At 41.9% G+C, this 13,892-nt stretch overlaps 1 protein-coding gene across 1 annotated transcript; it reads left to right on the top strand.

The window, feature by feature from the left end:
* Nucleotides 1-284: 284 nt before the first annotated feature.
* On the top strand, nucleotides 285-11,547 carry LOC146287201 (uncharacterized protein C14orf132). Its single transcript, XM_084700436.1, has 2 exons — nucleotides 285-524; nucleotides 8,632-11,547. The coding sequence occupies exons 1-2, from the start codon at nucleotides 498-500 to the stop codon at nucleotides 8,860-8,862; spliced, it is 258 nt and encodes an 85-aa protein (XP_084556562.1). The 5' UTR covers nucleotides 285-497; the 3' UTR covers nucleotides 8,863-11,547.
* Nucleotides 11,548-13,892: the final 2,345 nt, after the last annotated feature.

The following is a 13,892-nucleotide window of genomic DNA, read 5'->3' as shown; positions in this document are numbered from 1 at the left end:
GCTAAAAATGAACAACTCAGTGGCAGTCATAACTACCCTGGCTATAAATAATCAATAGCAATAGTTCACATTAGCACAGTCTGATTTAGAAAAAAAGAAAACAAGCTGAAGTAGAGGAGCAAAGGTATGCAGACAGCGCACTATATAGGAAGTTTCGTCCAATAGGCTATGGGTCGTCTCTCTCTCTCTCTCTCTCTCTCTCTCTCTCTCTCTCTCTCTCTCTCTCTCTCTCTCTCTCTCTCTCCTCTCACACTCTTTCATTCGCTCTCTGCCTGCCTAGGCTGTTGCGCTTCGCGGTGTGCAAATGTTGCCTGCTCTAATGTTCCCTTCACTAGTGTCTCTCTATTATTGAACTTGCGTCAAGCTTAATTCGAGTGTCTGCTGGACATTAGGATGCAATTTTGATGGGAAGGAAATTTCAAATGTGCTTTCTGGGAATATAGGACGATTCGGTACTGTTTCACGGTAGACACCGGTGACTTCAGACACGCATCATCATGGATCTCTCATTTATGGCTGCGCAGGTAAGATTGTGACTGTGATTATTGTTTTCTGTTCTGTATTCTGAAATAATTATGAGAATGAAGAGATATTGTTTCATACATTTTAGGCCAATATGAAAATAAACCCCACCACACCATAATTCCTCTGCAGGAGCAGAAGTTTTAACCCTAAATATGGAAATTGTTTTCATTTGAACAACTTAAAAATATGTCCACACTTGAATAGCTGTGTCTTGCAGGTGATTGTTAATCCATGTTAGAAAAGATTCTAGGTCTGCAGCCTTCAATGCAACTTGTTGATAATCTAAATCATTCTGATAGTTGGCTGACAGAAAGTGACGTTATAGTTTCTTAAATGTAATACAAAGTTGTTTGCATGTGTATGCAGCTGTTTAAGGTAGGCTACATTATTTACCGTTGCTTGCAAACTATTTCATCCAGCTTTATATTCTTTCTAATTGCAAATGTTAAAGTTCCTCTATTGGAATTTTTACATAATATTCTAATCAACATAGTAAATTAAGTTATCAAGTTTAATCTTCTTAGCTCTTTATCAAAGTCCATATCTAACTGTTAAAATAATTATAGCAAAAATTAAAGCACCAAACCCCTGTCTTTGTGTGCCATACCCTTATTGCTGCCCTTAAATTCAACAAGGCTGACTGTGAAAATATTATTTAATTGTAGTAATCCATTCTTTTGTCAAGGTGAACCACAGATGAATTTATCCGTCAGAAATCATCAGAGGGATGCAGCACAGCACCATATCAGTTCACTTCTGGGGATGATTGACAGACAAGTGGCAATGGCCTTTGATTTGACACATAGAGTATATATATGTCTTTGCCCTAGGCCTTGACTTTTTGCAGAAATGTATATTACTTTTCCATTTCATATGAAAGCAGCAGTTTCAGGTCGTGGGATAGTTCTAGAACGTATACAAAAGAAAGTTCAGAGTAGTCAAAGCTATGAGGCACACAGCACCATCCATCACTATGGCATGAAAAACAAAAGTTTCAAACCAATCAGTAGGGCTGACCTCAACATATTATTGCCGCAGAGCTCACACCGAAGGTGTGACCTACAAATTATAAAATCAGGATATAAAGTTTCAGTGAAAGAAAAAAGCTATTACCACAAGAGTTAGGCCTATGCGACAATAGGATATCTTGTACATTTTATGCAACGTGCGTCCATACTCATGTATTGGCCTCTGGGTCCAACAAGAACAGGTCTTTGACATATGTGGGTTTAGGGTGCAGGTCATGTGCAGGGTCCAGGTGGAACACGTCTCTCTGTGTCTCCGGGCAGCAATGCTGGACGATCAGACAGGGCTGCTGAAATGTCTTCCTCTCCCATCCTCACACAGCTCTCCATTAGTCTGTTCCAGCCGGAAGTGTCATGCCTCCTTTCCCCTTACTCCCAGTCCGGTGTCAGCTCGACAGGCAGGAGCTGCCTCGCTCAATATTAATGCCTCTCTTCGCCCACCTCAGTCATACACGCATTGTACTGCAAGATGGCAGAATAGGGTTGGGGACGTTAGGAATCGACATTTCCCTTTTGTCGGAGTAGTATCCACGTTGGTTGGTAAGAGATCAGGGCAAAATATAGAAATTATTCATAGTTATGTTTTGAGTATCACTTCAATGTTGGTATATAAATAAAGCAAGACTGGGCATCCTTCTAGAAGGTTTTATGTGCTGGCCCTATTGTCTGGTAGAAACTTCTAATGAGGCCTAACGTTTTAACGTTTTGCCGTTTTGACCTTTCCTTGTATCATAATCCTTCACTTGGTGCCTGTAATCCAAATGAGTCTCTTAATGTATTCCTTTTGACAGATGATGACATATTAAAGTTTGCAAGCGGTTGTGATGGAAATCAAAGTTTCCGTTATTGCTCCCCTAATCCTTTAGTTTAAAACATCAGGCACACCAAAAGATCCTCTATCTCTAATTGAATTCCATTTTCTGCTTGGCCAGCCGTTATGACCATTATAATCATTCTATTCACCATCCAATCAAATCCAATTATTGTCCTATGAATTGCAGCAGATATACAGTACCATGCGTGATTGAAATTTAATTTGAAATTGAGATGTAACATGTATTTTCCAAATGCATACTGTATGCCAGGTCAACAAATCCAACCTGGTGTACATGTTCTGCGTGGTTGTGCTTTACTGAAGCTGCTTTGAACTGAAGTGTAGATTTCCAAACCTTCATCGCCAACAATTACCTGCACAGTGGGAACATCGGGTTCAGAGCACACCTCCATCCTCCAGATGAGTAATCCCCCCAGCACTGTCTTAATTCTTAGTCTTAATTTCACAACACTGGTGAATTATATATAGTTTGTCTTTTCTTATCAGATGGCAATATTCATGGGGGTAGCCCATGTAATGTGTCAGAGCCTGTGTAATGTGATAAACTCTGGAGGCCCACTAGACTCTGGTCAGGACAAATACAGCTTCAGTTGTAATTTGCCAAGTCCTAGCTGCTGGCCCTCTCTAGACGTGTGAAGTAGCACACTAGAAAGGAATTGAACCGGCCTGTTGACAGCCCTCCAGGGCTCAGCTGCTTGCACGGCAGCTAGCTTGCAAGGCCAAGAAGCTAGCAGGGACGATCAGGCTTATTCAACTCTATGGCTACGACAAACCTCTTACGCAATGGCAATGGAAAAGAATAAACATTTGTTAGAACTGTATTTGGTGAGAAACTGAATCTGCATGGGCGTAGGAGAGATCTACATATCTACAAGCAAGATGATTCTCATGATCCTATGCCTATTCCATTATGGGAACAGAATGATGCCCCAAGATGCTTGTAGGTTGGTTATGCTGTCAAGAATGGAAATTGGAGTGCAAATGAGAATGGCAGTGCATTGTGGGGGATGCCATATAGTTAGTGAGTCATCCCTGTAGCCAAAGGGATCTGCTCTCAGAGCTGCACAAAGACACAACAACCTCAGCTGTGCAACCTAGTTTCAAACTCAATAGACTCAAAAAGGTTGTAAAATGTGTCAATTTGTCTAGGCATGGTCAGAAAAACATTGGTTTATCATCACAAATGTATCAATGAGTGGGCTAAGACATTGTTTCTACTGCTCTTTATTGATGGTCAAGGCTTTGTGGGTGTTGATGCTCATACTATTAGACACGATGTCTCCATACCTAGCATTGGTAGAATACTGATTGTACATGAAACACATAAATAAAACCCATGTCCCTTTAGGCAAGAGTTTTAACTTGTCATAAGTGTAATACCAGGGTTATTAATTACCATTGACACTTCAAACTGTATTTTGCATCCAATCATGCGTTTCCCAAAGAAGACATAAGGAGAACGTAGTGGTTTATAAAAGACAGGCTCAATCACTTACAATGTTGTGATGTGTGTGGTGATATGTGTATGATCCATGGCATGCGTGCAGCTACTCTTTTGTCAAATTAAGAGTTAGTATGTAAATGTGTTACATTAAATGCCCATTAGCATTGAAATTAATCCCAATCCCTGGTCTAAAATGTTCCCTAGTGATGAGAGAATTTGAATATGAATAATGTGATTTCATCTTTGTTATGTAATAAAACATAGGCAGTGTAATTGAAAACATGAGCCGTGATCTGCTCATCCAGCTGTCTATAATATGAGAAGATCTTCTTAAAGAATTATTATAGACATTTTGATAGGCATTGTCTTCTTCGGTATAACTCAAAAATACTTTTAATGCAATCCTAATGAAGTTGAAAAGAAATTTAGCGCTCAGATAAGACACTAATTATCTTCTAACTACTGAACCATGCTCTCTTTTCTCAGCTTCACCTCAAGATTCTGCAGCCCAATTTGAAACATGCTTTGAATGGTGCTTTATACAAAATCCCTAATGCAGAATGTATTACAGGCACACATACTGTAGATATATATATATATATATATATATATATATATATATATATATATATATATATATATATATATATATATGTATATATATATATATATATATGATCTGAGGGGCTGTTTCTGACCGAGTGACATGAGTGAGTCAGACCCTGTGCCACACTGATTATGTCACATTACAGCAAGTTAGTGGGTGTGATGCAACTTTCCAAAGGGACGTTGAATCCTCCTGACTCCAGCACCTACTCCACATCTTACAGCAGCTGTATGTAATTTCCTCACTGGGTGTCTTTCTAAGGTTCTTTTAGTGGCTTGTTCAAATACGTCAGAACAGAACAGAACCAGCCCCTGAGACCTCATTGGCCTGTTCCTCCAGCTCCTCACTCATATGACCCACTGAAGATAGTTCGGTGGTGGCTTATCAAAACGCATTTGCCTAGCGACTCATATGTAACAAAAGTGGGCCAAGGACAGAAGGAGTGTGTGAGGAGACTTCTCTCAGTCCTCCCTGTAGCTCTCAACACTCATCACTGGGCTTAGGAGCCTCACTAGAATGATTTCCATCTTTTGAAAAATAAATGGAAACTTTTTTCGGAAATATGTTTATATATTTATATATATACAAAAATATATATATTTTTCAACCTTTCTAAACTTTTTTTCTTCACAACCCGACACCTGGATGTCATGACTCACAACGCAGATGCAGTTTACTTGCATTCTCATGATGAAAACCTGCATATCAATATGATTAACTCCTCAAATGTGAGCTGTGTTTGAATGCCCTCAGCTGTCGTGACAACAAAGTATAAATCATTCTCTGTTCCTACCCCATGCGTTTCTCCTATTCAGCCCAATTTTGCCATAAACAGTTGAGGCAGAGAGCCTTATCTCCAAGGGGGCCAAACGCTATCAGACTCCTGCAGCGCCACTTTAGTGAAAATACCCTGTCCCCAGGGAGAGGATAGCTGTCAGTCAGTGTAGTTATCTAATGCTTCCTTTAATGTAATGTACGGTTTATTCTGCCAGACCTTTTGTTTCTTTTGACTGAACAGGTCAAAGGGGGATGGAGAAAGAGCAAAATGATTTGTGACACTGCGTCAATATCTGTTTCACTTTGTAATTTAAACCAAACCATTTTGTTTTCTCACCCTATTGGTTTGCAAGCCTGAAGATGAATGGCTTTTGAGTGTGTGCTCACATTTCAGCCTGCTGTAATGCAACCACATTTTCAGTGAATGGAGTCACATCATCTGGACCCCCAGAGCTATAGTAGTAGCAGAGAGACCCCAACCCTGTGTGATGTACATTCTGGTGGGGGGGCATAGTTGGGCTGTAGACCTGGATGAACACTTACCCATGCATTAGCAGGAAAAATAAAACAATGTCCGTGGACAATACTGGACTTCTTGCTCTGTCCTTTGTGTAGCTCCCTCAATAGAAACACAATGGTTAACTGTACCAAGAACCCATTTCTTCCACAGTTTGGGAACAAACAGTACACGTTATCTTTAAACTGACTAGACAGTCTTATCTAGGTGCAGGGAAACAAATAGAAAGTTTTGAAAGCAGCCCAGAGAGACGCTTTGTAAATATTTCAGCAGGGGACATTTAGGAATCAAAAGTCTGTGATTAAAACAAGGGGTAGTAATATTTTCAGGGCGCAGAGTCAACAAGAGAAGAGCTAGGTTTCCGGCAGATTCTGGACTGTACATGTGTGATGTAGAACAATAGGTTCTGGTGATCCTTCTTTGTCTTCATTAATGTGATTATGCTTATCTTGTATAAGAAATGTCATCTAGACACCTCTACTGGAATAAAATGAACCTTTGACATGGGAGCATGGCTATGATCTTCTCACATGAACATCACTGACACACCTTTCGTATTTAGTTAATGGACTCCTTTTATCCCCTCAGAGAAACATATGTTTTATGTGGATTGTTAGCAGAGATAACTACAAAACAATCAAATAAAAGGCTCATATTCTGGGAATCTTCAGGTCTTTTAGTATGTAAATAGCAGTTTTACCTGAAACTCTGAAAAGGCTCCTTTTATAGATGTCATTAGAGAGTACATTTGAGAGACCTTCAATGAGTTGTGACAGAAGACCAACATTACAGTATGTTCCCATCCAATTTACATCCATCACTGAATAGATTCAATATTTTAATTCAATACATACATTTACAGAATCCTTTCATTAATACCAATTAAAGTAGTAGTTAATTAGTAAAAGCAGTGATGTGGAAATCTTCATGATTACCACTTGAAAGAACCTTGGAAAATACTGCCATTTGTTTTACAGTGGCACCCAGGATATGTGCTTAGCCAGATTAAAAAAGAGAAGCATCACATTTCTGTAGTTGACAACCAGATTGGTTGACTTGCTTTGTTTGATCAAAAAAAAGAATTGAGTGAGGAAAGAAGAACAGGTGAATTTATTGATGTTCTTTGCAATAATCTCACCAAGCCTCTATTTCTACAAGCTGGGAATGTGTACCTGTCAGGCAAAGATAAACACTATGTACCCATCATCTATAAAGGGCTGTGTCAAACTCAGACTTTCAGTATAACATGCACATGCGCGCACTCCACTTTAGAGAGCAAACTAACTTTTGGCGTCTTACTCTCCTGTTGTTGTCTACCACATACACTGCATCTCTTTTTCTCGTATGGTAACACCTTCTGGCCATCGAGCTGAAGACCATTTAGAGCACAGAGAGCACTTAAAACACCAAGACTGACGTCTAACCAAGGTTTTACATGAGGAACAGACCGTAGCAGCATAAAGAGCCTGAAGACATGTGACATTTGCTTTGTAAAGAGAATCCTAAAGTGCTCTCCTAACTCGAATGCACAAGGCTTCAGGGTTTAAAGACAGTCACTGTAGACAAGAGGACGTTCTCACCACAACGTTACAGTGTGTGATGTTATCGTTTCCGGTATGGAGAATGGTCAACTGTGTTGACCAAACGTCCTCCAATGATTTTATAACAGCATTGGAACAACAAGAGGAATAGGAATTGCAGTGGAAAGACCATGTGGTGTTACTAACAAATGTTAACAACGTGTGCTACACTGATACGCTGACTGCATCAGTGACACGTGGCCAGAAACCATTTAATTTGAAAATGCTCATTATAAAGCCTTGTAATGAGTTGTGATGAAACCCTGTGAATAATAAAACCTTGTGAGATGCTTTCAACGAATGAGGATGGTAATTAAATAGAGTAACCGTTCACAGGAGCATTTACATGCTGATGTGACAGTGATAGAGAGGGAGTTTACACCGGGAACAGAAAATCAAACCCAACTGAGTTGATGAATCCAGGGGGTGTGTTGAGGCTGGTGTGTGAATACTCGCATTGCTTTATTGTTGATGTGTCTATATTAGTGGTTCCGCTGTGGTTCCTGAGGAAAGCTGGTAGGACATCCATTTGTTCTGCACTGAAACCCATTTCAAAAAGCCGTTAAGGCTGTGACAGGTACCTCTATTACCCCTGAACGTGGCACTTTAATGGCCAGAGAGAAGCAGCCATGTAATCGGGAGCATGAGCAAATGAATGTGCTTCGTCTCTTATTCAACTCTACTGGAATTGTTTGTGTCCCATCTACCTAGGAAAGGGCCTGTGACAGGCTGAGTGCTGATGTCCTGTATGTGCTCTCTAAGATAGTTGACGTGTGAATATGTCTAATATGTCTGCACTCTAATACAGCATAAGTCCCATGAGGGACAATGGGAAAAGTGACACTACTTGGAGGCAGTCTGTGTAATGGAGAGTCTCAGTTGGATATCTATGTTGATTATCCATTGGTAACGCTGCATCTGGTATTTTGTTAGAGTAGAAGGTACTTATCTTGTTTGTTCTTTTCTTCATGTCTCCTCTGTCCTCTTTCAGGGCATCATTGTCCCAGTGTGGAAAACCGTTATTATGCAGTTCTAGTAACCAAATAGTTTTTAATGTAAAAGGTGAAGGTGATTAAAACATCCGCTGAACCTTTCTCAAGGGTTGTTTATTTGAGCGCTGAACGGACACAAGGAAGTTTCCAGATGGTTTGAGAGAGTAACAAACGATACGTAAAATGAATACTTTTTATGAATTCCTGTCAAATATCAGGCAGCAGATGGGAGATAGGAGTACTGGACTGGTTGCATGGAAGAGATCCATGCATAAGAAAAGTTTTGACATCAACACCCTTACCTTATTGACTTCCTTCCCTTTGAACAGATCCCTGTCATGACGGGGGCCTTCATGGACTCGTCTCCCAATGACGACTACAGCACCGACCACTCCCTCTTCAACTCTTCCGCCAGCGTCCATGCCGCCTCCATGGCGGCCCACAGCCAGCAGGAGGAGCCCCAGTCCATGTCCCGTGACGCCATCTGGCTTTGGATCGCCATCACTGCCACCATAGGGAATATTGTGGTTGTGGGCGTCGTTTACGCCTTCACTTTCTGATGGTCCGAGTTCTAACAAACTGAGTTAGACACAGAGATGTTTGTTTTGGACTGAGGAGGGATTGAACTGATGTAAATGAAAAAGTGATTCCCAACATGGAATCCAATTTAATCATTTGCAGATTACAAATATAGGTTACCGTCAATTAAGTTTGGTAAATGGTGGTCATGTTATTAAACCACATGAAAAGTGCTGCATAAATAATGTAATATTATGTACATCTATTCTGTTGTATTATATACATGTTTCTGATAAAGCTTTGAATAGTGAAGACAAGGAATAGTCAATGGTGATTAATATACTTCTCTCAAAAACCTCCAAACCCTCCCCCTTGTTCATTCAAAAACATATTTTCAACCTTCCACCCCCCCCCCCCCCCCTTTTTTTTACATCTGTGAATTATCTCATTAGGAATTAAATTGGGTAAAATGTTGACTTTGACAAACAGTGATTGATTAATATTTTTTGGTTGCTCTGGATCAAATATATTTGATCTGGATCTAAATATATCTGGATCAAAATATTTCAACATTTTTCCAACTAAATTATCCTTGATCTTTGAATAGAAAATACCAATACAAGGAAATGTTAGAACTTGGCTGAATTGCATGACCAACATTGTAAGGGCCATACCCTGTGACCTTGTAAGTCAATGTATACATTTGACTGATTTGAGAGGAGAACTTGCCTTCTAAGAATGCAGTTTAATAATTGAGGGTACAATATTTCAGGATCCTTTTCGTCTTTCTACTCCTCCTTTCTAACAGCCATATTACGTTCCATGTCTCAATCTTGTAATTAGTTTGGGATGAAAGGGGCCTGTTGCCATAGTGATATATCCCTCTTGTCCCCCTGAAGAGAGCAGACTCTCATGTTCCCTGTTCAGTACACCTGATTTATTGCTTCCCTATGCACATATGTCCCACACAGCTAGGGACACAACAAACGCACACATACACATCTGTTCTACACAGATAGGGGCACAACTTAAACACCCCCCCCCCCCCCACAGACACACACACACAAACGTCTGTCACACACAGCAAGGGACACAGCTTACATAGCTTTCCCACACAGTAAGGGACACATCACACACACACACATCCTGTACACACACATATCTGTCCCACTAAACACACACACTGCAGTCTCACCGCAGTCTGGGTACATTTCCGTAACATCTCTACAAATGTTATTGGAGCAAATAGGGCTCCAGAGAGCCCATTTGAACATGAACGGCGAACCCATAATTGAAATATATACAGTAGTTCGTTCTTTTATCAAGCAATTTAGATAAGCAAGACACTCTATACTTGCCTTTAGCCCACAAACAATTTGTGCAAGTGTTTCAATCTCAGCCCAGAAAAGAGATCAAAGGGGATGGGGGTGTTCAGTCAGCCTTCTGAAGGCAAAAGGCAGTGAGCTCCACATTAGGTGTGACACAGAGGGCTGAAGGACTAATGTCTCAGAGGTTCTGCCAGCACACAGCGGAGCCTCCACAGGTCACCCTCGGCTCATTCATGAAGTTAATGTGAGAAAAACCCCTGGCGTGGCTGTGACCGTCACAGCGGCCCCTGGCAGGCCCCTGGCAGGCGGCCCCCTCACAGCGGCCCCCTAAAAGCGGCCCCCTCAAAGCGGCCCCCTCAAAGCGGCCCCCTCACAGCGGCCCCCTCAAAGCGGCCCTCTCAAAGCGGCCCCCTCACAGCGGCCCCCTCAAAGCGCCCCCCTCACAGCGGCCCCCTCACAGCGGCCCCCTCACAGCGGCCCCTGGCAGGCGGCCCCCTCAAAGCGGCCCCCTCACAGCGACCCCTCACAGCGGCCCCCTCACAGCGGCCCCCTCACAGCGGTCCCCTCACAGCGGCCCCCTCACAGCGGCCCCTCACAGCGGCCCCTCACAGCGGCCCCCTCACAGTGGCCCCCTCACAGCGGCCCCTGGCAGGCCCCTGGCAGGCTCCTGGCCAGCCCTTGGCAGGACCCTGGCAGGCTCCTCCTGTTTCTCAGAGGGAACACTATGTCACTGGACTTATCCACACACCTTGCCTGCAGCCCGGGTGATTAGTTAGTTTATTATTGACCTTGACAAATTGATCCTTATCAGAAAGCTAGATGAGTAATGGGGAGGAGGTTAATGGTATGCCAATGAACCTCTTTGCTGACTTGTGATTGATGAACTGGAAAAGCTCACATTCAAATGTTTAGATCGGACTGATGAAGATGTGCACCAATTAAAGTTGTGTGTGGGGGGAGGGGTGTGAAATGATCTGAACAGTCTAAACACATGACTAAACACATGAAGTTTACAGATTATTTGACTCTCTTGAAATCAGCTAACAATGTTCATTCCTGTTTATACATATTTCAAAAACTCTCCACACATCAGATTTTATTCATTTAAAAAACGACATTGATTGTCAGCAACGTTGTCAGATTTGTTGGATTGAGGGAAGGTAGCTGTCCAGGAACAGAGACCCCTATTCTTTACTTTAGATCATTTTCAGTCAGTATAAAAGTTGCCAACCCTGTACAGATTGATACCTTGCATTTTAGTCACACGGTAAATAGGCACCGGTGTATTCACCCCTAGCTTACTTCACATGAACTATGTTTATGGTATTTTGTATCAAAAAGCTGTTCCTATTACAGTAAACTCCCATCCTTCAATATAACATGTCAGGTATTGTAATTCACCAAAAACTTTATCTTCCGAGTACTATGGAAATATTATTTTGGAGTAATTAAAGTTGTCCAAAATCAATCAAAGTTTTTTGTGTGTGATTGTAACCTTTCTAGCAGTTGTAGAAGAAGAACAGACTCCTGAATCTTTATTAGTCATACAGTATCCATTGTTGAATAGTATCATCTGCTTTCTCCCTGCCTGTTGGTTCTTCCTCCAAGAGCAACCAGAAGCAGCATCTGTATGGACCATGAAATGCACTTTCTCCATCTGCACAGCCAGTGGGATGTCGTTCGGCTCTTTGCGTAAGTCTGTGAGTGCAGGGCAACGGAGATAGGGAGATGTATTCCGCATGGATACACACTCACCCAATCTGGCTGTCTCAACAACCAAGACCTAAGGGATGGACTGACGCAGGCTTCCTGTTTCCTCCCTCCCTCATTCCTCCCCTCTTCGTCTTCTTCTGGAAAGAGTTCCCCAGAGCATTCACATCACACAGAGCCTCTCTGCCCCACAATTAGCACAGCCCTCACGTATCCCACCACCCATCCAAGTGCCATGCTTCGACAGGGCCACAGAAGAGTAAGCCGTGACCATCCAAGCCCTTCTCTGAAGAAACCCTCCACTAACACCAACATTCCCAAAGGGCAACCAGTGAAAGTCTGAAAGCATGTCTGTTTTCATTTTCAAGCATGGAGGGTAAATTCAGTAACACAAGGAGTGACTGTACATGCCAACAATAACAAGATTTTGAATGTCTTACCCGTAAAATGTGACACAGTTCACCCAAACAACCAAGCCATAAACACTGTATATCAGTCAAGTTAATAAAACAAAAAACAATTGTAACACCAAACAACATATTTGCTTTTGATAAATTCCTTGTGCCCTCTCTATGGTACTGTGTAAACATGATTAGAAGATATCTCGGCTAGATTGACACCTACAAAACCCCATAAAAGTGATCGATGTGGATGTTTTCCCAGGCGGGAAACCTGATTGGCCACTGGTCGGAAAGTCAACAGAAGGTGGATGCTGGGAGATGAAACAAGCCCCCAGATCCATGCATGCTGGTCATTACACAGGACAGTCATGGCTCATGGCTGTCAGTTTCTTTCCTTATACAGTATGTATAATACTACAATAACACTTTTTTTTCACAGAGCAGATCCATGCTACAGTAAAAGTACACACAAATCATTGTGTTATTTCAGTCACCTTGATGTGTCCTTTATATGCCAACACTGACATTATATTTGGTTTTCGCAGGTGGATGTCTGTCTGACATAGCACCTGCACCCTTTGTAACCTACTCAGGCAAGACAGGTTTGACAGTTTCCATGATAATGTCACCATGGTAACAGCTACGGAGCCCTCCTTTTGGCATCATCTGGGAGAGCCAGGATTCAGAGTGCCACAAGTACAGTAAATGCATTCCAAACACGCGACTAATACATTTTAAGGGGAAGATACAGAGAGCCATTTAAGAAGCAATTGTCATGCTGTTCTGTAATTATGATCAATGTGTTCAATAACAGCCTAAAAAGCCTCAGTTAGCACACAATCGTATAAATTGAAGGTAGCCATGGTCAATGTTTGGCTATCACTCTCCCCTTGATTAATAGGGCTGACGATCCCCTGGTTAAACCTGGGTAGGAGATTGATGAGTCAGACCCCTCTTCATTACAGCTACCTGACATGGTGGATGGGTGTCCGCCGTCTTCAATTATCCCACATGTACTCCAGGATGGCTCCTTGACAGATGGTTTCCCCTGGTCTCAGTCTGTTTGACATCAACACCAGGTAAACTCATTTTACATGCCAACAAACAACCCCATGTCATCCCAAGAAGGCTGGTCTGGTTCTGCATGATTTACAGGGATCTTTGCAGGGATTTTTGCAGGGATCCATGGAACTGACCAAGGATCTCACAAGTTTCTGAACATAAACCATGCAGGAAACCCTGAGATGCAGCCCTGCTTTTACAAGCTCCCCAAAGTACTGATCCATCTCAGGCTAGCGTGCTTACTTTTGACAACAACCATTCACTTCTCTGTCATCTCTCATTCTCATCAAACCCATGTTCACCCTGGGGTTAACTTGGGATCAGTTCAACAGGCAGCTGGAAAAAAGCAGACCTATTTCTCTGGGCCTCTTCATTGGCTCATTTTACATTTGCGAGATTCTATGAGAAGAAGACAAGGTCATAAAGAAGCAGGAATTAACAACGAGAATGGAATGTTAATGTTAATGGTAAAGTGAGAGGTCACAATTACACAAAATTTCTTTACATTACATTTTACATTTACATGTATTCATTTAGCAGACACTTTTATCCAAAGCGACTTCCAAGATA

The sequence above is a fragment of the Hypomesus nipponensis genome, chromosome 6, assembly GCF_054491055.1.
Source record: "Hypomesus nipponensis isolate SF chromosome 6, ASM5449105v1, whole genome shotgun sequence".
Classification (NCBI taxonomy): Eukaryota; Metazoa; Chordata; class Actinopteri; order Osmeriformes; family Osmeridae; genus Hypomesus; species Hypomesus nipponensis.
The sequence above is the reverse complement of the archived record's forward strand: the minus strand, read 5'-3'. Positions and strand labels throughout refer to the sequence as shown.